This window comes from Juglans microcarpa x Juglans regia, chromosome 5S (assembly GCF_004785595.1).
Source record: "Juglans microcarpa x Juglans regia isolate MS1-56 chromosome 5S, Jm3101_v1.0, whole genome shotgun sequence".
In the NCBI taxonomy this organism is placed as follows: Eukaryota; Viridiplantae; Streptophyta; class Magnoliopsida; order Fagales; family Juglandaceae; genus Juglans; species Juglans microcarpa x Juglans regia.
The window spans coordinates 4,103,494-4,129,320 of record NC_054603.1 but is presented as its reverse complement, the minus strand read 5'-3'; the positions used below and the strand labels follow the sequence as shown (position 1 = coordinate 4,129,320).

Genomic DNA, 25,827 nt, shown 5'->3' with positions numbered 1-25,827 from the left:
TTGCTACCTGTTTCGTGGTTTTATTGCCGAAATTGGCTTAGCAATTTGATTAGCCTGATGAGATCCATTCAAGTTTAGAATCCACATGCAATTTTTAACTTTGACATCATATCTGTAGTTAATACCAGTGCTCATTTAATGCTACTCTAATTATTTATACAAATATCAATAAATGTTATAAAATTGATCAAGTATCCTTTTTTTTTTTTTGTTTTTCATTTAAAACTCTTAAATTTGTACAATAATTTGAGGGAAGCCCTTGATTTGGAGACGATTCAGTTGTGGTCTGGATAGTGATATCAAATAAAATGGGTTGAAATGAAAGTTGAATAAAATATTATTAAATAATATTTTTAATATTATTATTATTTTAAAATTTAAAAAAATTAAATTATTTATTATATTTTATGTAAAAATTTGATAAAACTATAATAATTAAATGATATTAAAATGAAACACTTCTTATATTTAAGATCTCGTTTGTTTTCAGAAAACATCTCATCTCATCTCATCTCATCTAATCATTACAACTTTCATAACTTTCAATATAAAATAAAATAAATAATTTAATATTTTCAAATCTCAAAATAAAAATAATATTAAAAAATATTTCTAATAATATTTTATTTAATTTTTTAAATTTAAATTTAATTTATCTCATTTTATCTGCGAAAACAAACTATAACTAAACTGCCTCAATCAAGTTTTCTACCGGTGATTAAATAATTAATGATGCTTCGGAAAATATGATTAATGTATTCCAAATGAACAGTTTAACGGTTTACCAAAAGTCGCAAAAGTTGACGAGTTTTATTTGCATTCAAAGCAACTAACATTTTCACATTATTTTTTTTATCATCAATTTTTTTATAACGTGATATTAAATTATTAAAAATTATTTATTATGAACTATCATATAATTTTGTGTCAAGAAACGTTGAGAAGACATAATAAAAAAAGTGATAAATAGATTTTTTTTAATTTAAATAAAATTTTCTGATCTATTTGATTTGATTTGATTTGATAATATTAAATATATTAATATACTTTTTCTCTCTTAGATTTTATAATTTAAGACAACTTATTTTATTATACCAAATAGGTAAATTTTTTTTATTCGCGTACCAAATAGTACTTATTTGGACAAGTCTTGTACTCGGTCATGGTTAATTTTTATAATAATAATTACCAATATCTTAGCATTAATTTAATTTTTATTTATTTTTTAAACATTTTACTAAAATAATTGATTATATATTTTTTTAATATACAATAATTATTTTAATCAATCATAATGTATAAAGAATATATATAAAAATGTCTGTATATAGTAAAATTTTTAAAAAAATTTGTACGAAATTTATATATATATATATATATTTTTGAGAAAACTCCACAGTCCACACCCACGTTTGGTAGTGCCGACTACTGATGCTCACGTGCCAACAGCCTCACATGTCTCAAGTTTCTCGGATATTTCTCGATCGAATCGGACGGCCCGTAAGCGTCCTTCCTCTTTCGCATCCATTCCTCCCTACCTCCCGAGTCTTGCACATTTTACTGTTACGCTCAGAACCCTTTCGATTCGTGCCAGTCTCAACGCACACCCGAAGATGGTCGCGGAAACTCTCCTGCTCCCGAACGGAGATCTGAACTTCAACCCTAATCCGACATCCGCCAAGAAGTCGCGCGACAGCGAGCGGCGTCGTCGCCGGCGGAAGCAGAAGAAGAATAGCAAGGCCTCCCAGGCGGCCGACCCCTCTTCCGTAGACGATAGCGACGCTCCCGATGATGATTCCAAGGAGAATAACCATCCTCAGCTGGTTTTTCCTCTCGCTCTCTCCCTCTAGTATCCTCTTTGTTTAAAATTCTAGTTGATTATTCGGGTTCAGAAATTGTTTATTCTACGTGCTTTTGTGTGGCTGTTATGAACCTGTGATAACTGAAATAAAGCTGGTGTTGGAGATTTTTTTAGTGGATTTTGGAAATGGATAGGCCACATTAGGGTTTTTGGTTAACATTTGGTCCGTGATTCGCGTCGTGCTTATTTTGTGTGTTTGTTTGTCTAGAGAGTAGCGGAAAACGAAAAAAATGTGTCAAGGAAATGTCAGGGATCTATATTCAATCATGTCGAGAAATAAAGTGACCGTGCTTTTGTAAACTTGAATAGAGTGAACATAAGCTTCAAGTGTTAGTCCTCCATTTTTCAACCCTTGGAGGAATTTTTTGTTCTGATTCAACTCTGTTTGGGGAGGGATAAAGGAAATGCAAATTGAAACCCTACGGATTCATAGTCTCATGGTGATTATTACTGGGTATTGTGTTTTCATTTTACTTCTAGAATCTGGTTAAAGAAAGTGACAGGAATTGGGTTTAATAATCCTTTTGGAAGGATTATTAAACTCAATTCCTTTCATTTCTTTCTATTATGGAGCTTGGTTGATTTTTGTCGTCAATTTCAGTTTTTTTTTTTTTTTTTTTTCACTTTTACTTTTGAGGAGGAATAATCGAGTAAAATATATGTTTCATTTTCAGTTTAGGCTGATGATCTCCCATTTGCTTGAAAAGCTTTTTAAGATCTTATAATAGATCCATATTGCTGTCGTTTGATGCTTTCAGAAACCCAGTAGTTTTTATACGTGGATCTGAACATGTGTATTACTCTTAATTTCATTGAACAATTTAGCTTGTGGAGCAAGTTGAAGTGGAGTATGTCCCAGAGCAGGCAGAGCTTGATGATGGCATGGATGAAGAATTTAGAAAAATCTTTGAAAAGTTCAGTTTCCGTGAAACTGCTGGTATTCAGGTAAACGGAATTATTTATCGTCTTAGTGCAATTTTACATCTTGTAATTATTCTAACCTTTTTGTTAAGGAAATTAGTCTGATGGATTGATATTCTTCTCATCCAGGAGAATGATATCAAGGATGAATCTGCTCCAAATGCAGTCTTGAGCAAGAAGGCCAACTCAGACTCAGACTCAGAAGAGGAAGAACAGGATAACCAACAAAAAGAGAGAGGTGTGTCAAATAAGAAGAAAAAGGTATGAACAACTCTTTATTGTTTTGTTATTTTTTCGTTATTGTCATCTCATCATCAGGGTATCAACTTTTGTTATAAAAAATGATAAAGGAATTCTTTTCTTATCTTTTTCAGCTTCAACGGCGGATGAAGATTGCTGAATTGAAGCAAATATCCTCAAGGCCTGATGTTGTTGAGGTATGGATATTTGATTGTGATTTTTTTGCTTCTTCAAAATCTTCTTCTGTAACGTTACCTAAATATACATATGTTTTATATGTATCCTCTTATTCATTTCCAGGTGTGGGATGCAACCGCTGCAGACCCAAAGTTGCTGGTTTTTTTGAAATCATACCGAAATACTGTACCAGTCCCTAGGCATTGGTGCCAGAAGAGGAAATTTTTGCAGGTTAACTAGCCTCACTAAATTGAAGACTTATGGGTTGAAATGTGCATACATGATTGATAAATAAAGTGAACATGTGGGGTTTAGGAAATAGGGGTGGAAGATCACGCTGATAAGGTTTCTCTTATATGTATATATGTGGTTCTTGCAGGGGAGCTGCTGTGACAATCATGGAGCCTGGACTTGTAGGTGTTTGGCAATGGGCACCCTTATATGATTTCCCTTTTTATGTATTCACTAGTATGGTTGAGGGCTGTAGACATTATATGATGCTATTCATGGGGAATTTTAAGTTTTTAGTTCTATCAGAACCTTTGCATGATAGATGTTGGGGATTTGTTTACAGTTAAAGGTGCTAATTAATCTGCTTTGAATTTACAGATGAGTTTCGGTTGTGCTTAATGCTCCAGCTGAATTCCTCTTAATTTTGAAAGAATCTAATTACCAACCTGATTTAGATGCAGAATTGATTCCATATTTGTAATTACTTGTATCTCATCGGGCATTGGGTATTGTTTTGCAGGGAAAGCGTGGTATTGAGAAACAACCTTTTCAGCTTCCTGATTTTATTGCTGCAACAGGAATTGAGAAAATCAGACAGGCAAGTCTACTTTCATGAGTTCCTTTGTGTGAATGAAGAATAAATCTTGTGTTGCTCTAAGACTACCTTATCCGTGTCAAAATAAATATATAAGTTTTCTATAGCTGTTTTCACCCCTAGCTATGGTCCAAGGTGTTGATACTTTTCTGTTCTTAATCTGGAAACTTCTTTCTCAGAAGGCCAATGGAGATGAGAATGCAACTTCGATATCTCATCTCCTCATCCTTTTCATGATGTTTTCAGTCAACCGTATCCATCAACATCTGACTTTTATTTGAGATCTGTTTAGGGGTTTTGTTCCAGCATGACTCATCTGCCAATATATATTCATCTCACCATGTCTGATAATGACCAGTTACATTGTTTCCTGGTGGTCTATACAGGCATACATTGAAAAAGAGGACAGTAAGAAGTTGAAGCAGAAGCAACGAGAGAGGATGCAGCCAAAGATGGGAAAGATGGATATAGACTATCAGGTTTTTTTTGGTTGTTATTTTTTGTTTATGAATAACTGACCCTATAAAGTTATTTTTAGATTCTTTTGTCTGCATGTCTTATTTCAGCTGCTGTGTGTGTTCAGAATGATTCTTTCTTGTCTAATTAACCTTTTTATGGTTACTATTTGTTAGGTTCTCCATGATGCATTCTTTAAATACCAAACTAAGCCAAAGCTTACAAGCCTTGGAGATCTGTATCATGAAGGGAAAGAGTTTGAGGTATCGCTCTTGCTTCTTTTTTTCTTCCGGGCATATGTTTTATCTGTAGATTATGGAGATATTGGCAAAACTTAATCTTTTATGATGACTGAGGAAAAAAGGATTAACTTGATCATCTTTTCTTTTCAATATTTGGGTGAATGGATATAATCTTACTTTTAGATTCAACATACCCGTTAGTTTGTAGGTGTTTCCTCATATTCATCCTGTGTGCTTGGACTATGGCTATTCCATTTATTCAATATATTATTACTTTTACCAATAAAAAAAAAAAAAAAGATTTGGGTGAATGAATGTATTCTTGATGTATATATAATAATATAATTGGTCTACATGCTCATCATCTTCTATTCCCAGGACATCAAAACTCCTTACTTAGAAGGGTCATAACCTTAAGAAAGATGGTTTTGGTAGACTGCAACTTAGTGGGTGATTTAAATTGTATTCTTTTTCCTGGTTTATAGGTGAAGTTAAGGGAAATGAAGCCAGGCATGCTGTCACAAGATCTGAAAGAAGCCCTTGGTATGCCAGATGGTGCTCCTCCCCCATGGCTCATCAACATGCAGGTTTGTTTTTTTTTTTTTTTTTTACACATATGGACCCTTTCTTCCCTTTTCTTCTTTCTTTTTAAAGGTTATTGCCTTCTGTAATATTTGTCTACTGTCAATGTTTGTTCAGAGGTACGGTCCGCCACCGTCATACCCACATCTGAAAATTCCTGGGCTGAATGCTCCTATACCTCCTGGAGCTAGCTTTGGTTACCATCCTGGTGGCTGGGGCAAGCCTCCTGTTGATGAAGTAGGTTTCTTTGCATTGATAGCTTCCTTATGTGCCCTACTGTTTATGTTCATGTTTTAGTTCCACAGCTCTCTGTAAATAATCACTTCACTGGTCCTTGTCTATGTTTAGTTTGGACGTCCTTTATATGGAGATGTATTTGGTGTTCATCAACAAGATCAGCCTAACTATGAGGTACTTTCACATAATATGGTTCTGCTTACGATTGGTTTAGTCAGTTCTGTGTTTTTAGTTTTAATTTCTGAAGCTGACTAAGATGGCCATAACGAGATGTCGGCTGGATTAATGTGAAGTTGAATGAGAATTCTGCATCCGATTTGGATTATTGACTGGCAGTGGTTTATTATTGATTGAATATCACGCATGTTTTAATTATAAATTGTATTTTTGTTTAGGAAGAGCCAGTTGATAAGACCAAGCATTGGGGTGATTTGGAGGAGGAAGAGGAAGAGGAGGAGGAGGAGGAAGAGGAAGAAGAGATTGAAGAAGAGGAATTAGAGGCCGGCATTCAATCTGTAGATAGCCTCTCAAGGTATACAGGATTCCTTTCATGACAATGTTCCCGATTCCTGTTTTTGTCCTCAGAGGTCTTATGGTCGAGCACCTCCACTTTTGGGCTAGGCTCTGCACACGTGTACTTAAATATCTTATTGTAGATCATTGCCTGATCCTGTCTTGTATACTGCATTTTCCATTACTTTTATGTGTTTTTTTCTTTTCAGCACTCCTACTGGTGTTGAGACACCTGATGTTATTGACCTTCGAAAGCAGCAGAGAAAGGAACCCGAGAGGCCTCTTTACCAAGTCAGTATAGTGATTTAAGACTGGCTCTGTTTTATTAACTGTCTGTTTGTATTTAATGCTCCAATTGATGATATCATCTTAACTGTCTTTGTTTGTGTTTTTTTAAAGGTACTTGAAGAAAAAGAGGAGAGGATTGCTCCTGGAACCTTGCTTGGAACAACGCACACGTATACAATGTTTTTTGTTTTAGTTTTTTTCCCCTTTTTGCTCCTTGGTTTTATTGCTTTACATTTGTTTTATTGCACCTTTCTCCCTACAGATACGTTGTTAACACTGGCACTCAAGACAAGACAGCTGCCAAAAGGGTAAGAATGTCTATTTTATTTTTAAATAAAAAAAGTTGTGACCTTAGCTACCAAGCCCTTCTGGTTCTTTCTTGAAGAAGCTGATGTGCTTGATTATATTTATAGCTCATAAAAAACCTCTAGTATTATAGGATGATGAACTCATGCATTATGCTTCTGGTCAAAAGTATTTTTCCTTTGTTATGCTGATATAAGATGTGAGTTTGAGGGTAGGAATGAGATAAAAGGTGGAAAAAGAGAATTACATGGAGGGCCACACTCTTACTTATTTAAAAGGCATATCATTGGATGGAGAAGCTTTCCACTTTATGACTATGTGAACGGTGCTTGGTATAATTCTAGAGAGGGACCCTGGGATCTAGGTACTAGCACAATCATCAAATTGGAAGATCATTGTATAAATGTGGAAATTTTTTCTGAAGAATATGGTAATTGGATTTGAAGCCTCAGTGATCACAATTCACTTTCCAGCAAATTGGGATGTATTGATCTGTAAGAGTATGGTTCACTGGATACTAGTTGGTTCTATTCTTGCAGGTTGATCTGCTTAGAGGTCAGAAATCAGACAAAGTGGATGTCACTCTACTACCAGAAGAGTTGGAAGCCATGGAGAATGTGTTGCCGGCGAAGTAAGTGATATACTTCCATATACCTATTATTACTATTGTTGTTTTAGCTTTCTATGGCAGAATGAGTTCTCAAATTTGTTGCTTTTTTCATAGGTATGAGGAAGCTAGAGAGGAAGAGAAGCAGCGGAGTCAGCGGGAAGATTTCAGTGACATGGTTGCTGAGGTGTGTCTCATATATATTTTTATATATATATATATATCAAATTTTTTTATAACAAATTTTTTGGAGGGAAACTTGGATACAAAAAGGGGCGTTTGGGATATAAGAAATGAGCTTTCCCGCTTAAGTGGACTTTTCATTCGGTTCTGTTCATAAGATACAAGATATATTATTTGTGCAGAATGAGAAGAAAAGGAAGCGGAAGATGCAGGAAAAGGACGGGAAGTCGAAGAAGAAGGATTTCAAGTTCTAGGTATGCCGCAGTTGTGTTTCTGGCGAGATTAGCCAGGGAATCATGCTTTACTTGAAGCTAGCACCATTTTCCAAGGTGTTTAGAATGTTATTGCCAATTTGTGTTTTGAAATAGAGTAGTCAGACCTGTTATATACGTAACTTTCTATGTAGTGAACAAACCGGGACTTATCGTGCGTTCATTTGGATGGAAGTTTTGCAACATAACGGTACGACGTATTGAGAATGGCCCTGATCCAAAAAAAGAAGGGAAAAAAAACTAATATATTATTTGCAGTTCCTACGTGTACATCCTGCATTTGATATGATGTAAGATGGCATTAAAAGAATACGATGGCCACTTCTTTGTGACGGTTGTTTCTTTTTTTCTCTTAATTGAATAAAACTTTACGTATTTATGGTAAATGGTAAGATTAAAGATGAAGACTAGCCATCCATTGATCACATTTGAGAACTACTACTGATTTAAAGAGATTATATAAAAGTAAATTTATAAATTGATGTGATTTTATGACATTATTTTTTTTATAATAAAAATAATTTTACAATTTGACGTATCATATCAAATCATGTATGTCAGTTGATAAACTTATGGCGTAACTTATTTCAAGCCCCACGTTGACACTCATAATGGCTGTTTGGGGAGATTTGAATGTTGCAGTCGCACGTGGTGAAGGTCAAAATGATGAGTGGCGGACCATAATCATGGCACTAAAAATCATATTCGTGTGTCACGAACCTTGATGAAGGATGTTTTGTTTTTCTTTTTTCTTAACTAATCTTTAGAGGAAAGGGTTGAATTGGACTTTTGGTTTTGCAATTTGCAGGGACCCTTTCCCCCCTCTTTTTTTTTTTTTTTTTTGGGCATGGACAAAGCATCCAAAGCCAAAAAGTGAAAAAAAGATGGGCGATTCAAATGTGAATCATCGTCATAATCTATGGGCAATTTTATTAATGTTGTCCAACAACTTCTTCACCATTAAGAAAAAAGAGCAGAGATGCTGTGGGTTCATTTCATGTTTAATTAATTAGTCCATAAACTTTCTTTGCTTTGCCAACTGCCAAGTAAAGACCCACTTTTGCCGCAGTCCATTTTGTTCGAAGCCTGCTTGAAGCACTGACGAAGGAAGGTTGCTATCGCTATCATAATCAAAGCCTACTTTGGTAGTACTTTTGATTTATTGTTGCTGATTAGAGTCCAAAATTTTTGCACTTTAGTACGTAATAGTGCGCGACTACTCTCTCTCTCTCTCTCTCTCTCTCCAGACGTCTGCATGCAGCTTGACCATACCCATATGGAAAATACTATTTCCACATAAAATTGTTACCGAAATTTTATACCGAAATGCATTTTATTTTTTTTTAAAATTTTTTTTACTTAATGATTAAGAAAGTATTTTTAAATGAATTTGTAATTTTTTTTGTATTTTTTAAAAATATTTAAAATGTTTAAAAAAAATGATTAAAAAAAAGCAAAAATAAAAAAAATAAAACATTTGCCTGTCGGCAATCTTCTGTGGGTGTAGCAGTTTCCTTCGAATCATGCATCATGTTAAAAATATAATTCAAATAATAAAATCTATCATTTTTTTATAGGCCTAAGCTTTTAGAATAAGTAGTGATTTCACATAGTATTAGAACATAAATCTTGAGTTCGAACCCTAACTCTACATTCTATCTATTTAATTAAATATTTCACATTTTAGACTTACTCATTAAGGAAGAAATTGGCTCACACGTAAAGGGAAGTGTTAAGAATATAATATAAATAATAAAATCTACTTCTTCTCATATGCTAATCAGGTGAAGTTTGGATAGTGACTTTAGTTGAGATAAAAGTTAAAAGTTAAATAAAATACTATTAGAATATTATTTTTTAATATTATTATTATTTTGAAATTTGAAAAAGTTAAATTGTTTATTATATTTTGTATAAGAATTTGAAAATATTATAATGATTAGATGAGATGAGTTGAAGATTTTCTTGTATCTAAACCATTTGAATCTTAAATTTTTGATATAATTGATGATTTTATGGTCCTACCCATCACACCGCCATTCTCTACCACAAGTGGAAGGATCTGATGCACGGTTTATGTACCATTTATTGATGGGTGACTGTTTTTTCTTCAGTGGAGATTAACTGTTCCTCCTCAGGCTCTACATGGTATCTTTCACTAGAGATGATAAAATTTGCTATCAGCCATATTTTCCCAGAATATTCCTTTACCCTTTTTCTTTTGGTTCCAGTTTTTCATCCTAGCTAGCTTGTTGAGTATAGGGGATCTTTCAATTAGTTTGCTTTTGTTTTTAGCACGAAAAAATCTTTCTTGGAACAGAAAATTGAAGTAGTCTAGTATGATCTCCTAAGCTAGTTTCAAGTACAAGTACTCAAATTAATAAATATAGTGCTAGTGTACCGCTCAGTTTTGATGGCCGGTCGTGTCCACTAGTATAAATTTTACTTTTTTATTTTTTTTCTTCTTTTCTTTACATTTTGTTAACATATTTAAATATTTTTAAAAAATAAAAAAATATACCAATACATTAATAGCCAATTCCTTCATTAGTAAGTAAAAGAAAAAAAATTAAATACATAAACGATCAAAATGAGTGAACAAAATAAAGCGACATAGTAACATTATTCAATTAATAAACCCAATAGATACAAAACCATTATTTTTCATCTTTTCAGGAATTAAGGTACTGCATGCTCATTTTTCTTTTTTCCTTTTTCTTGTTGATTAGTTTTCTACAAAAAGCAGCCAATTTAGGGGCAAATTCCTAGTCCACAAAGTGACTGGACTCTTGTTGCAGGTCTTGGCTTTTGCAGGATTTTACCCCATGATAGATCCGTGCACTTGGGTGTGCTCCATGAACACTGCTAGTTATAATTGCCACTTTAACCAATGAACTTGATTGGGTAGCTACGAAGTCTATTAATGTTAGGTAACATTAAGCTTTCAATTGAGAAGAAGCTTAATCAATGTATAAATGATATCATTAAAGACGAGTAATTGAGCACATGATGTTTGGAAAGGTCCTGGAACTTTCCCTATAGAACTACCTACATATAAACCTCAGCACAGTCATTAAATCATGGTAAACATATAATCTGAAAAACAAATTAATTAATAATTCTAAACTAAATTCTCCTACCATCTAAATTGTTAATTTGTTATTATTTTATGTAGTAGCTAATTAATTTTCTGCATCAAAGACCTTAATTCAGACATTTGATCTTTAGAAAGAAAAAACAGAAAAAAGTCATAATTTATCAGATGGTGACAAATGACAACAGATCAAAATGCACAGAATTTGGTGTAGTCTATGTAGTAACATTGCAGGCAGACCGAGCCATGCATGATGCATGCATCATCACAGGTGCATGCAGTTTGCAGATAGCGTCAGAGAGTAGTAGTACTAATCCTGAATTTTCCACGTATCAGTACCGTGCTGTTTATTACTTTGTGCACAAGTTTCATTTTCATGTTCCACTGCATGCATTTGGATTTACCTTTGACAATAACGTAGTGTTCCACCGTACGTTGCTTTCCATATAATTTGTAGTGCATGTCCGGCTTTCCATATCATCGCTTTTTAACGTTTTATGTCTTCATTCTGTTACATGCTAGGAAAGCAAATGCACTTCGAAACAAGCTTAATATTGAAATTGGGCATTTTATTTTCATTACAACTTTAATGATTCTAGCTGCTACATACGGTGGCTTGCCAATGTTGTTCATTTTCAATCACACTTATATATATATATATTAATTGTATATATTAATTGGTTTTATATATCAATTATTTAAATAGACAAAAACTTAAAATATGTCACTACATATATATATATATATATATATATATATATAGCAGATGTGATTAAAAAAGAACAACAAATTTTCTTTTCAAATAAATATATTTAAGTAGCTATATAGCAGAAGAATTAGATGCAAAAAGATCTATTTTGCACCTACCTAAATATATATATAGACACACACATGAATTTAATTGTGTGGCCAAGCTGGAACCATCATGAATCGCACAAGTGGTAAGGGGGGGGCCATTGCCCCATCATGCAGTGAACACGTGCGAGACTTAACCTTTAGATGATTGCTCCTAACACTAAATTGATTGTGATAAATCTTTAATCAATAAGAACAGTCATATATATATATATATATATATATATATATATATATATAGAGTTTGGTTATGTATAAGCAAGTTTGCATATCAATATGCGTATTAATATTGTTGTCTTCATATTCTAAATTCAAATTAGCACTGTTTTCAATAAAATCTACTTTCTGACCAATCATATTAAATGAGTATGCGTATTAATGCGCAGAATCACTTACAATTAGATTTTTACATACATATATATATATATGTGTGTACACTAAACTGAGGGGGCTGCTTAATTAATGTTGCAGCCACCAAACATTGGCACGCGAATGAATTGTTTAAACTGCATGATCATCTTGAGTTCTTTTATCTGCTCATATATATATATATATATATAACTGGTAAAATTGATGAATTATTTTATTTTAATTTATTTATATAAAATTAAAGTGTCATTGTGTGACGTGTCAAAGTTATATATATAATGGATTAAGTTGGCCTAGCTCTCTCTCTCGCAGGTGGCCATCTTGTTTGGAATATCTTTCTTTCTCGGAAAGATCATGTTTGCATTGTTTGGTTGTAAAAACTTAATATATATATTCAGCAAGTCATGTTCTAAGTTGCAGACAGACATTCTTTTGTCCTTCTGAAAATGCAGAAAACGACCATATATACAAAGACACTTTACCTAACCAACCGACCAAGTTTGATTTCCATTAAAATTAACCTCATATGTACCGACCTTGGCTTAGCGCATGATATGAGAATGTCGCACTTTTGCTCCTAATTGGTGACCTTTTTTGATCAACTTCTTAATTGACGGAGTATATGCATATTATGGCATGAGACATTGTCCAAGCTGGTTTGGAACATTAGCGTAAGCTGATCATGAATGAGATCTATTCACCATACAAAACTTACCACAAAATAGAAAAAGGAAAACAAAAGACAAATTAGCACATGATAAATGGTCTATTTGTTGTGCAAAAACACACATCAACGATGTCAAACTAAAGTAAAAGCAAGCACGATCAAACACACGACACACAATACACGTGGTTCGGCAAATTGTCTACGTTCACAAAGCTGCAGAGATCTTATTAACCAGAGGAGATTACAATCACTCAATCTCAACTCACACTCTCTAGAATTTTTTGCTCTCTCATACAATATGCACACATTTGACAATTGTTCTCTCTCAAAATATGCTAAAAAAATCATACAAAACAAGTTAAATATAACATATTTATAGTAAACGGCGCTAAAAACCCTAATATGGCAAAAACTACGTTCTTCGCTCGAGTGGCGTGTCAAGTGCTCTTCAAGCGGGATGTCAAGTGTGGTTCGAACGAATACTAGAATTTGTGTTTCGCTCGAGCCCACTATTGAGCGTACCTTGAACGAACTCACGGGTTAAGTTTCGCTCGAGTCCACTGTCGAGCGAACTCCTTATTTCTCGATTTTCTTCTCACAGATTAGTCTCCACATGCAATCAAACACTATTAATCCTAGTGTAAATGGTTGTCATAAAGATAATTATCAGAGCAATTTATTGATCCGATTATTTTGAAAGGGGAAGATGCATGCACGAAGTGATCTCCTAATGTATATGTATATATTATGAATTAAGGGGTATCAACCCCAAAAAGGTATATATATATATATATATATATATATATATATACTCGCTCGTGCGAACCACACGTGCATGCATGAAACACTGGTACTGCATGACCAAATTGATTGAATTTAGCAACATGTAATCACATGTACATAGGCCCATAGGATCATCACTGCATTTATTCTGGTACCCCCACTGGAAACCACGTGATGCCAACTGTTTTTAACCATACAATTTCTCGCGGTCCCACATTATAACCCCCCCCCCCCCCCCCCCCCCCCCCCCCCCATATTTCTATAGAAACCTAGTAGAAAAAAATAATAATTCAGCCGAAGAAGAAGTAACACATGGACCGTAGTGTACTTTCATTCATTCGTGCCAACTCTTTATGTAATGTACTCATTCTTTCATAAAACTATTTTTATCACAGCATGCAGATCTACGTTCTTTTGACAACCCAAGCACGCAACTCCACTATCGACGGTCTAAATCCATCCACGTGTAACCAACCCACATTTAGTACTACACCTTAGCGGCTAAGCATATATCTCTCTCTCTCCTCCCTTATTTCCACCCCCAACCCCTAAGTCTTGCTGCTATAAGATTTGGATTGTTGGTACCATTAGCTTTGTCACCAAAACTGCATAATTTCGTAGGGTTGCCACCTCCACTACTGCTACTACACCCCACAAATGTCAATCAAAACTCTTTTGGTCCATTCAAGGCTCTCAAGTAATTTTTGATTTTTTTTTTTTATCCATCTTTTTCATTACAGAAGATTATAAAATTCATGCATTATATAGGATTATAGCCATAGAAAACTTGCATAAAAAGATTGACTCAAAGTCATGCTCGCTTCTCCCCACTTTCCTAGCTATTTCCTTGCATCTAACCATATTCTCCGCTCACCAATTCTTTCAGAACGACTCAGCTTTAGGTTGTTGATAAGCAACAATCTCATCCTCTTGCTCTTTTTCAGATTCATTTCTCTTCTATTTCCTCGATCCAAAGGCTAGAACTCTTATTTTTGTTTCTGTTCGCTGGAAATCAATTCTCAGTCCGTAGATATCATTCTTTGTTTGGTTTTCTCTTTCAGAGTTCTTGGCCGGGTGTACGTTGAGAGAAATCATGGGTTTGAGTTCTAAGCAGGTTTCTGGTGATGGGCTTGATCATTGGAGCCAGACCTTGTTGGAGGCTCAAACTTTAGAGCTCCCAAAGCCTCCTCCGATAAGGCGACAGCAGCAGCAGCAGCAACAATCTGAGCCATTAAAGTGTCCAAGGTGCGATTCAACAAACACCAAGTTCTGTTACTACAACAACTATAATCAGTCCCAGCCACGGCATTTCTGCAGAACTTGTAAAAGGCATTGGACCAAGGGTGGAACTCTACGCAACGTTCCTGTTGGAGGCGGCCGCAAGAATAATAAGAGGCTGAAAAAATCAACAAATTCGGCCTCCGCCAGTACCGACTCCAGCGGTAGTGCAGCCACCACAACCACCAAGAACAGCGATGTCAATAATAGGCTCAAGACGCACATGGCATTTCAAGCTCAGCAGCAGATGCAGATTAATCTTCCGCTTTCAAATATTGATGGTCAGAAACGCATAATATCTGATATCTTCCACCAGGCTTTGCTTCGTCCACCATCTTTTCCGCCGCAAAATAATTTGATCAGCTGCAGCAACTTGGAGAGCAATAATTTCAGTGGCAACAACATATATTTGGACTCAACTCTGCGTCCTCCTCTAGACCAAAACCAACACTTTCCCTTCTCAAGTTCAAGCTCTTTTAACACAAAACCATGTTCAATTTCAACCTCTTTCCAGTCCTCAAATGTAATTCCTAACTACACTGAAGAGTTGAAAACCATGGAGGAGCCAACCATTACCAACATCATGGGCAAAACAAGCAGCACCGCCATTCAACCATGGCAAATACCTACAACAAGCAGTGGCATGGATATGTCATCTTACTGGAATTGGGATGACATTAATACCTTTGCCTCTACTGATCTCAATCTACCTTGGGATGATTTTGAAATCAAACCATAAAAGAGTTTTAACCATGTTAGCAGTGTCTACAAGTTTGCATCAACGGGTGTTTATTTATGTTTGTCAGAAGAAAGTTCTTTTCCAGTGTCACAGGTTTTATGTTCTTCTTTTACAGGTCATAATCTCTTTTGTATGATCTGTAAGCGTAAGAGAGAGATGTATACTGTTTGAAGCGGTCTTTTTTTTTTTTTTTTTTCAGTTTCAGCTTCAGGCTAAGGTGTCCATCAGTATACGTCCCTCTCTTATTAGCTACTTTCCTCTGATGGAATCATGGATTAGTGTCATGTACGTAAGGAGCTTAGTTTTGTTCTTAACCATAGATGTTGATGGAATTTCGAGGAGTGCTTCAGATGATCACAGATAGAAGGGTCTCCAGCAGTCCTGATCTGACAGAATGTGACGGAAGATTCTTGTGGATATATATATATATATATATATATATGTATATTCGGATTGATTTGAATGATATTACTTGGATTTGTTTGATCTTCAGCTCGTGGTTCATGACCACTTTTTGAGAATCATTCTCTCTCTCTCCAAGCCACCTAGTTTGGTTGTAAAGTAACTCTTTCGATATTATTATTAAGCTAAAAAATCTCTTTCCAAGGTGGGCATTTCCTTCCCTTCCAGTTTAACTGAGCACCTGCCATGTTGGGCCACCATTAAAACATGTATTCCTCTGAGCTTGGCTTATATTGTTTTTCATTCGGCTCAATCATCAATGGTTGAGCCAACTGCATTAAGAACTCAGCTGTGCAAATTCAGTTCTGCAACAAATTATCAAGTGGAGTGAAGTTCAGAGTCATAAGGCTTCAAATTAATTGGCACCCATGTTGAAAACCAAGCCAATTATAGAGTACTCGGGCTCGGGCCCGGGCCCAGCTAATATTTTTATGACTACATATATATCTACTATATAAATAAACGCTAATGTTAAGTAAACAGTATTTTTGTCTAACATTTTTTTTTTCTAATTTTGGCCCTGCTTTTACATTTGTTTTACCTTTCTCTCCTTGATTTCTGTTATTTCTGTTCTTATTTTTACAGTTTTACCCTTATTTTGCCAACTACTTTTTTGGTCTTTATCCATCATTTGTTTTCTTTTATTCCAGTTTTTACGTTTTTATCCCTCTGTTTTATTGGCATATTTATGGATTTGCCCTTAGTTTTGTTACATTCTTCAAATAACCGTCAACTTTTTGATCTTTTTCTTTGCTATGTTTATCCTGCTGTTTTATCTATTTACCCACCATCTTTATATATAATTTTTTATCTTCTTCAACCTACAGTTTTATCTATTTACCAAAATCTCTGAAAACTTTGTTCTCTGCTTCTCACGGTTTGCACCGTCTGATATGATTTCTTATTTTCCTTCTTTTGAGTTAAATTTTTTTGATTGCTTATTACATAATTTGCTTACAGAGCACTTAGATGTAAAAAACAATTACATCTAATGTATGAAAAACATTACAAGGCCAAGCAAGAACAAAGCCAAACAACAGGAACAATTGAAATTGTTTGTTGTTCACCGCTCTTATTTGTTGTTCAAGCTTCCATTTGTATGTCCATTTCTGTGTTACATTAGAAGATGCTAACTATTAACCTATACAATATTCCCAAAAAAACAAAGTAAAATAAGACCATCAGATATAAAACAATATTACAGGAAAATATTGATAAAAAATGAGAATAGAAAACAAACAAGCTAGCCCAAGTATTTGTATTACTTCATATGAAGATTGATGGTACCTTCGTGATGTCAATCCATGTCTTGGAGATGTAACTAAACAAGCTAGAGGGGCCGGCCTATTTGCTCTGAGGCTCAACCCATACCATTTGTTCTTCAAGTTGAGAGTAACACATTAAAGTTTTTATTTTTCTTCAAAGAAGAGTACGATACTTCAATTTTATTAATAATAAATCACGCTTATAGTGGATAAAAAACATATTCTAAAATTATAGTTACAAACCTTCGATATCTTTCTGGAAACCTGTAACCCTATGCACCACATAATTTTTGAGGAGAATCAAAGAAGTAATCCATCTTCTACCAATAGATCGAGTAGCAGATAGATTATTGCTGAAAAATCACTTGTTGTTTTGTTATGAATCCAGTTAAAGGAATAGTAATATAGACAATAAAAGAGAATCAAGAACAAGAAGATAAAGATAATGGCTACGCCTTGGGGTATTCGAGATCCCCAATTCCTCCCAAATGAAGATAGCAACTGTTTCAAAGATAATTTCCAAATCCTTTTCTCGATGCCATTCCTGGCTTACATATATGGAGGTCGCCCATGACTAACAGAACTATGAAAATGCAACACGTGGAAAGTAAAATAGAATGGAAATAACAGATTGCAACAACTATTATTCTAAACTGCAAGCTATATACGACTTGTAGTTTAGCTTCCTTTCTTGGCATTCAAAACAATGCGGTTGTTTAATTGGGAATCATAACAAATTCCCTCCCTTTAAAAAACCTTGTTCTCAAGGTTGCGATATTGATGCAACTCTGTAGTATTGACGAGCACGTGCAGATTGCTAGTGATGATTTTCTTATCACAACCCCCGCACATAACCCAACTGTTAAATCTCCTTGCAATGCCTGAAAGATAACCCAAATAATGACTGGAAGCTTATCATTGTTGAACCCCCTGGATCCCTTGGCAGCAACCGTCTTTGCAACACTAGATCCACATCCATAAAATGACCAACCACGGTATGAACATTGCAAGTTGCCACCTTCATCAATCTGCCCTTCTGCAAATACCTTCATCTCAAGTGTCGAGAAACAAAAGTGAAGGCACTCAACATTTCTACCACATCCTTTCCCTTTCCTCTATTAAATGGCCACAAGATTTGTTTCTTTATCCAATGGTACTTCCAAATTTTTAGCAAATTTATTCCTTCCCACCTCAGAACATCCCTAAGTGTCAATATTGGAAACAATTGAGGTGCACTAATCATTGTTCCAACCACTTGTAATCTAGAGCTTGCTTCAGCTTCAGTATCGACACAACTCATTGTGTAAAGATCTTCCCCATCCTTTATCACCACAATTAAGATTAAGAATATGACATTATCAAGGTGTAACACTCTCTCAAGCAATTCATCAGACATGTTAAAGACAACCCAGGAATTTTTTAAATAAATCTCATAGCAAAGAGTCTCTCTCATTTCCTTAAGGCAATCCCACAATATAATAGTAATCTGCTTACTACTTCGCAGGATATTGACCAAGCTTTGATCATCCTCAAAATTTTGTTTAACCCCCCCCCCCCCCCCCCAATTATCATAGGTCCCTTCAACGCTCCCCTCCCAGCATAAAAAAATGCGTCCACGCATTTTATCGAGCATGTTGAGTGCAAAATTTGCACAACCATGCATACCTTTGATTGTTGAAGCACGGGAGTGATATCATATCATAGTCCTCCTCAGGTAGCTCAACGGTCAACTTAGCAACTCTTGCTTTCACTTTCTCAACCAAGGTATCAACAACAGATTCTATCACTAAGATGACCTTAACTTTTGTGCATCTTTGACCACAATAAGAAAAAATGCCCTTTATTACGTTTGCTGCTACCAAATCTAGGTCAGCATCCATCCCTGTTATTTTTGAAATTGCAACACGTGTCGCCACTAGAGAAGCTTGTACAGTTGACCCCAGGCTGCATAATAAGGAAATCATCCATCTCCGAGCCTCTTCCAGTAACACAACTAATAAGGCCTTTGGGAAAACCAGCCCAGTGAAAACAGTGAACCATATGAAGAGCAGCAACATCACCCTGGGTTGGAGGCTTGAGCACGATGACCATCATCTGAGCAAGAATCGACTTTGCACAAATCTAAGAGGTGCCACTCAATCTGCCTATAAGCTTAACCATTCCAATTCCATTTCCCACACTTTTGACCTCTAGTTGTGCAACATTAATGGTCCTCTGAGCTTCTTCAATAACAGTGTCAAAACCAAAGATTTTTTTATGACAGCAATATCATTATCAATTATCTTTGGAATCCCAACAACTGCCACTTGAAGGTCACATTCATTCTTTTCCATTATTACAGCAATATCCACAAGCACAGCCTTGAAAATTAGATTTGCTCGCTTTTGGGTTCCACCACCCCCAATAATACACACTGGACTGATTCCCCAGTCCTCATTATTATCAACCGTCTTGATGGTATCATGGCCTCTTCGTGAAACTCGAAGGAAGATGGAGATCAAGAAAGGCGAGAGAAAGACCCATCGGAAACATTGAGTCAGTGACGTCGTGGCCATGGATTTTTGTGGGCTTCTTCTATGCTTGAGGTATGAATTTCCAAGAACAGAGAGTTTGAGGAATGAAACAAAATATTTGATGACTTCTAAGAATTGATGGGGAAATCGATTTCGGACAATGGATTTTTTTGGAAAATGATAGAGGGTTGTAGAGAAGTTAGCGGTCAGGGGCAAACGAGGATGGTGAGGAACAGAGATCTTGAAATTTGCCACCACCAGGATCGAATACCCTCTCTCTCGCACATGCCGACGTGCACCCCGAAAACAAAGCATCACCATCTCTGAGATCTGCAATATGACCCCAATATCGGCGTTTGAGCTTGACAAGGGAAAAAATGATTTTGGAGGAGTCATGGTCGTCGTCGTCATCTTCTTTTTCTTCTTCTTGTTTATGCTTCTCCTCCATGCTCTCATCCTCAAATTTCAAATCCTCCTCTATTGTATTATTTTCCTCTTTTGTTGTACCTTCTACGCTGTCCAACACAGTCGCTATTTCATCTTCTACAACTACAGATTTTTCTTCGGCCACCATTGTAGTCTTGTTGGGGATTTCGTTGAAATCTTGAGCAATTTCACGAAGATGCTCCTGAATGGTGGTGTGGACAATTTCTTCCACCTCTGTTGGAATATTTCCCTCTTCTGTTGTATCTTCTATGCCGTCCTCCATAGACTCTACTGCCTCTTCTTCTTCATCCTCCTGGTCATCCCACTGCGTGAGAGATTCCTTCATCCTCTTGGAATTTTGTTCCATTCCGTCGAGTATTTCACTCATATGATCTAATTTCTCCAAAATCTTTTCTAACAACAATAATTATTGTTTATTTAAACGTACTACACCCATGAAGAATCGGTGGCTCTAGATATCAATTGTTATGAACCTAGTTAAAGGAATAGTAATATAGACAATAAAAGTGAATGAAGAACAAGAAGATAAAGACAATGGCTAAGCCTTGGGTATTCGAGGTCCCCAATTCCTCCCAAATGAAGATACCAACTATTTCAAAGATAATTTTCGAATCATTTTCTCGATGCCATTCCTGGCTTATATATGGAGGTCGCTCATGACTAACAAAACTATGAAAATGCAACACGTGGAAAGGAAAATAGAATGGAAATAACAGATTGCAACAACTATTATTCTAAACTGCAAGCTATACACGATTTGTAGTTTAGCTTCCTTTCTTGGCCTTCAAAACAGTGCAGTTGTTTAATTGGAAATCATAAAATTTTTTTTAGCCACCAAAATTATTGATAATTTCACAGGACAAGTTTGTGTGTGGACAACCTCGGCAAGGCTTAAAGGTCTGCATGGTGGTAATGACCTCTAATTAAAACACATAATTACAAATCATGACATTTGGCAAGCTGGATCAGAGTCAAATTTCGTTCTGAGTCAACAAGAGGGACTCGTAGTAAAGCTTCGGCTGTTTCCAAGATGCTAATTCTGAGATCTTAACATGAAAATCACCATTTGTCCCAATAATTTAAGCTGATGGAAAGAAATAGATTTTATTATTTGTTTTATCTTCCCCTCACATCTGGACTAGACTCTCTATCAATGAATGACCCAACACGTAGAATGTTTAATTAAATGAGACAGAATGTAGAGTCAAAATTCAAACTTAGGACCCCTGCTCTTATACCATATGAAAATCACCACTTGTACCAACAAGTAAAGTTGATAGAAAGAGATGTATTTTATTATTTATTTTATATCTTAACACTTAAAAAGGAGAAAAATCATCAAATTTCTTTCAAAGAGCCACCTGATTTTTAGACCTTGGCATTAGAAAAACAATAATACTGCTCTTTACTTTTAATTTTTTTCATTCGCAACCTACTTTCACAATTCCAATACAAAATATATTTCAAAAAAATTATTTAAATTTTTTAATCTACTTTCACAAAACTCAATAAACAGTACATCTCCAAAAAAAATTCTCCTAACTAAACATATCCCTTATTTCACGTACAAAAGAAAGATACTAGGCAAGCACAAAGGTTTGGCAGTACATGTATAAAACACAAAATAGGTCTACAGAGATGAATCCTAATGCAACTCCATGTATAAGATGTGCATACCCAATTACATGAACTAACACTTACGTTTTCATACACATGATGTGAAAATCAATTAACTGAACTATTACACATTAGAATATCTCAAGTCTCTCTCCAAATAGTGCTCAACTTAGCCTATAGGCTCCCCATCCTCACACCAGTGTCCCTGGCATAGGAAGACATATGATCGTCGTTGGCCTTGGAATAGCTAACATAATAAAGCTCAGAGAATACGCCTGTTAAGACCACAAAAGCGGCCCCAGCACCGAAGATCCCTCTTCTCAACATCTCGCATGAAGGGGGGTTGTCTGTCAATTTAGTCGTGTATTTGGTGTGGTAGGCATTCCTCACAGAACCAGCCAGCAAGCACGCCTCGGCAATAACAAATGTCACCCTGAAATGTAAATACTACTGCAAGTCAATGAAAATTTGAAATAATTACAAGGGAAAACATATTAATTTATTTGTTTGGCAATATATGAACCTAAAAGTTAGCCTAACCCTGCACTGCCCTTACCGCTTCACCCAACACCAGAGGGCAATGAAAGGTACATTTGTTGGGGCAAAAGTTCAGAAGCAATTCCAAAGCTCATCAAGCCAGGGTTGATTTTGTACAACATCTAAAACAAGTCATATTGGTGAAAAGGACCAAATCCTTGAATAGAAGTATTGATGGTAAGCACATACCAGCAGGTGATGAATAAGCATATTGCCCATGCCCTTGGAGCACTTGGTCTCAAAGCTTTCCCACAGCACAAGCAACGACTTGCCACTGCTACCAGGACTTGACTAGCCATTAGGAACAGGAATGAACCCACCCCTAAGCCAGTTGCAATGTCAGAATCATAGACACAATAATTGCGTGTTGCATCTGTAGTTTGCTTGCCCTGTCAGGACAAAGCAACCGCTGAGTTAGGAGACCATCTCCTACAGGAATATAAAATCTACCCTGGAATCCAATTGCCCATGCTGAGCAGGAAAAGAGTCCATTTTAATGTACTCCGAGTTAAAATTTTACGGTTTGCAAACTGCTGTTGATTCAGAATCAAAAAACTGTTACAACCCTCTCAAGAAAAGAAAAAAACAGAGGAAAAAAATATACAGGTCTGCAGGAACAACTAAACTGATAGCCAATCAAATATGTCTTCCAAACATGCTGGGAATTTATCCCCAACCCGATTTGTGATACCAAAACAGAACAATTCAACTAAATTTCCCCCTTAGCACCAAAGTTCAGGCAGTGTAGTATGTTTCAGCCGTCTAGGATATCAATCAATATTGCCACCTATGGTATTCTAGACGAAAGAGTGGCCAGCTTTATAATTCTATTTACCTTTCAAATTTTAGGATATGTTACCTCCTAGTACATGCTGATGTCAATTAGCAATTACAATATAATATGACTATTGACAATATTGAGAAATGGATTGAACATAAATATTTTCTGCCTTGGTATTTAAGAGCTTTAAGTGTCAACAATACAAATTGATGGGACAATCTATCCTAGACTCATCTACACTAAATAAAGTTATTCTATTCTCAAGCTGGTGTGTAGAGCACACCATTCACATCACTTAAATGGTAAGATTTGATTTGTAAGATTTAAATTTTAAATTTTATCTTTTAAATCAAATTATGCCATGTAAGCACTTTACTAGGTGTGTTATCCACATCGACTTATAAATAAAACTTTTCTACTAAATAAGAACAGTGATATATACCCAGGTAAATGTGCAAAAAAAAAAAAAAAAAGAGTAATCAGCGGGTACTGTTCACGTACATTGAATCAAGGGTTGTTGGGAACAGCAATTCAAGTTGAACTAACAAAGTCAGTTGAGAGAAAGGAAGTGTATTTAATATCAATCAAATACAGCTGGGGAAATACATTGAAAAGAAAGATGAAGCGATGTATAAATATACACGAGATTGGGTGCTCCAGCTCTTCACAGACATTTTTTAGTAGTATTATCTTTGACTAAATTAATAGTGAATTAAAGACCATAAATTTTTTATAGTGAATTAAAGTCTGCCCCAATCCAACCAATTATTTCATGCACAAGCCTATCCCCAGTTTGATCTCGGCGCCAATGCCTAAATTCAACTGTACCCGGATATCAAAGTCAAAACCATAATAAAGCCATGGTAAGGCAGTGTCGACAGTCTACCATGGTGAGTTCCATGTTTCTGAATTATTAATTTACTTAATATTTGTTAAGACTTAAGGCTAAGACCTAGGCCAACCCCACCCCATCTGTCTCACCATCCCATGAGCCAAAGACATATTAATTGCCTTTCTAATGGCATAAGGAAGTTCATCTCAGATCCGGTGCAGAAGGTTTACAGAGTACAGACAGTTGAGACAAAAGATTGACTTGGCTTTCACAAAGCAATAAATTATCACCGAACGCTACACATGTACTATGCCATAACCTTACAAGCAATACATAATAGACCTATTTCAGCAACTGGGGCATTTCATTTTAGTGTTTTATCCATTTTCAGAAACTGGGTATCCCTAATTTATAGCAAGATTTGTAGCAGATCCTAAAGTAATTAAAGAAACTAGCAAACTCAGGCCAAGACTGCCCCTTTCAAGTCTATAACCAAAACCCACATACCATATCATAGAAGAGAAATATGCTAAAGTAAATCTTTGTGGTGTTTTGCAACAAATTCTAAAGAAAGAAGAACTTACTTTGGTCCTTCTCTGCTCAGCAGCAACAGCAAGAGCAAAAGCTATCAGATCCAAAACGAACACCACGACGAGTAACAGCTTGGAAGCCATGCCTTCAACCCAGAAATGTGCAACTCTCTCTCTCTCTCTCTCTCTCTCTCTCTCTTCTCGCACACGGTCCCAGAGAAGATTATAAAAGAAAGTAGCGTGTTATAGAAAGCCAATAGCAAGAAAATAAAGAAAGAAACAAGGAGAAATACAAACTGTTTAACCAGACATCCGCATAAATGACATTCTATAATGCAAGCGATCTCTTCAAGCAACTTTACCTGTAGGAAAAGTGGACGAGAGCTCGACTATGATAAGAGACTCCCCATCTGGCTTAACGATGCACTCTCAGGCGTTCGGATTTGAGATGAGTTAAGATATTTTAATTGATTTGAATAAAATATTATTAAAATATTATTTTTTAATATTATTATTGTAAAATTTTATAAGATTAAATTATTTATTATATTTTGTATAAAAATTTTAAAAAATTATAATAATAAGATGAATTGAAATGAATTTCCAATCTAAGCCGGGCAGCCTTTTTCCATCGCATGCATATTGTTCACTCTTCCATCAAAATTTATTCGCGTCCAGCTTCATCGTCCAAATGATGTCAATTTGAATGTTTTTTCCTTTTCACGAAAAAAACGCGAGAATGTGATTTTTAGCCTCATATATATCACACATAAATGTCCATTTTACTGCCAAATTTGTTAAATAGTTTAAAAACAGATGTATTTCTAAAAAAGAGTGATTGAATTACAAATTTTACCCAAAAAGCTTGAAAGTGCGAGATTATGCCATTGTATTTGACCAACAATCATTTAATTTTGGTAGGCAACATTGTTAATGAAACCTTGTCTATATATTGGGTAATAGTCGTACGTGCATCGTCTTAGTTTATTTCTGTGCATGATTTATGGAATTTTACAAAGATAAATATGCCTCAATTGTCCATTCATTATAAATTATTAAGATATAAATTAAATAATAAAATCTTGGACTCATTTATTGAGAAGAAATTTGACCCATAGAATAATAAAATATAACTCTTCTTGTGACCTTAACTTTTTGGAATAAACAGTAATTTCACATAAATCAACCTCTTGATTTCATCTTGACTACCAAAAAAATGTTAGGACATTTAAATGATAACGGACACATAAATCTTTGAATGTCTAGTGTTGAAACAAGAAGTCGTGGGTTTTTCTTTACTCTTCCTTTTTTTGGTTTCTTGACAAGACTTTAATTGAATTTCCCACC

At 35.3% G+C, this 25,827-nt stretch overlaps 3 protein-coding genes across 6 annotated transcripts; 2 read left to right on the top strand and 1 right to left on the bottom strand.

Moving 5' to 3' along the window:
- The first annotated feature begins 1,500 nt into the window (after window positions 1-1,500).
- On the top strand, window positions 1,501-8,699 carry LOC121266796 (splicing factor 3B subunit 2). 2 transcript variants are annotated; one of them, XM_041170620.1, is made up of 19 exons: window positions 1,501-1,823; window positions 2,687-2,806; window positions 2,912-3,043; window positions 3,157-3,219; window positions 3,323-3,430; window positions 3,951-4,028; window positions 4,412-4,504; window positions 4,658-4,744; window positions 5,209-5,310; window positions 5,423-5,542; window positions 5,654-5,716; window positions 5,938-6,074; window positions 6,265-6,346; window positions 6,455-6,513; window positions 6,606-6,651; window positions 7,189-7,280; window positions 7,374-7,443; window positions 7,622-7,693; window positions 8,303-8,699. In XM_041170620.1, exons 1-18 carry the CDS (start codon window positions 1,614-1,616, stop codon window positions 7,691-7,693), a joined length of 1,734 nt encoding a protein of 577 aa, XP_041026554.1. In that variant the 5' UTR covers window positions 1,501-1,613; the 3' UTR covers window positions 8,303-8,699. The 2 variants fall into 2 exon arrangements, with proteins under 2 accessions (XP_041026554.1, XP_041026553.1); XM_041170619.1 differs by lacking the exon at window positions 8,303-8,699 and adding an exon at window positions 7,846-7,874.
- Window positions 8,700-13,997: 5,298 nt separating this feature from the next.
- On the top strand, window positions 13,998-15,988 carry LOC121266794 (dof zinc finger protein DOF1.4-like). 3 transcript variants are annotated; one of them, XR_005940919.1, is made up of 3 exons: window positions 14,013-14,455; window positions 14,541-15,589; window positions 15,696-15,988. XR_005940919.1 is itself a non-coding variant. In XM_041170618.1 (2 exons), exons 1-2 carry the CDS (start codon window positions 14,137-14,139, stop codon window positions 15,494-15,496), a joined length of 996 nt encoding a protein of 331 aa, XP_041026552.1. In that variant the 5' UTR covers window positions 13,998-14,136; the 3' UTR covers window positions 15,497-15,988. The 3 variants fall into 3 exon arrangements, 2 of the variants coding, with proteins under 2 accessions (XP_041026552.1, XP_041026551.1); XM_041170618.1 differs by having other exon boundaries at window positions 13,998-14,176; window positions 14,541-15,988; XM_041170617.1 differs by having other exon boundaries at window positions 14,541-15,988.
- A 5,782-nt stretch (window positions 15,989-21,770) lies between these two features.
- LOC121266793 lies at window positions 21,771-24,839 on the bottom strand. Its single transcript, XM_041170616.1, has 3 exons — window positions 24,535-24,839; window positions 22,527-22,726; window positions 21,771-22,233 (listed from the first exon to the last, which is right to left on the bottom strand). Exons 1-3 carry the CDS (start codon window positions 24,622-24,624, stop codon window positions 21,975-21,977), a joined length of 549 nt encoding a protein of 182 aa, XP_041026550.1. The 5' UTR covers window positions 24,625-24,839; the 3' UTR covers window positions 21,771-21,974.
- Between the last annotated feature and the right edge of the window lie 988 nt (window positions 24,840-25,827).

Excerpts from the sequence above, each read along its gene's own strand:
- LOC121266796 (XM_041170620.1), top strand. The coding sequence starts at position 1,614 with ATGGTCGCGGAAACTCTCCTGCTCCCGAACGGAGATCTGAACTTCAAC. Across the intron at positions 6,075-6,264 it reads TCTGTAGATAGCCTCTCAAG|CACTCCTACTGGTGTTGAGA; the intron begins GTATACAGGATT and ends TTTTCTTTTCAG. Across the intron at positions 7,444-7,621 it reads TCAGTGACATGGTTGCTGAG|AATGAGAAGAAAAGGAAGCG; the intron begins GTGTGTCTCATA and ends TTATTTGTGCAG.
- LOC121266794 (XM_041170617.1), top strand. The coding sequence starts at position 14,293 with ATGCTCGCTTCTCCCCACTTTCCTAGCTATTTCCTTGCATCTAACCAT. Across the intron at positions 14,456-14,540 it reads TCTATTTCCTCGATCCAAAG|AGTTCTTGGCCGGGTGTACG; the intron begins GCTAGAACTCTT and ends TTTCTCTTTCAG.
- LOC121266793 (XM_041170616.1), bottom strand. The coding sequence starts at position 24,624 with ATGGCTTCCAAGCTGTTACTCGTCGTGGTGTTCGTTTTGGATCTGATA. Across the intron at positions 22,727-24,534 it reads CTGAGCAGAGAAGGACCAAA|GGCAAGCAAACTACAGATGC; the intron begins GTAAGTTCTTCT and ends TTGTCCTGACAG. Across the intron at positions 22,234-22,526 it reads TGCTTATTCATCACCTGCTG|GGTGACATTTGTTATTGCCG; the intron begins GTATGTGCTTAC and ends TTTACATTTCAG.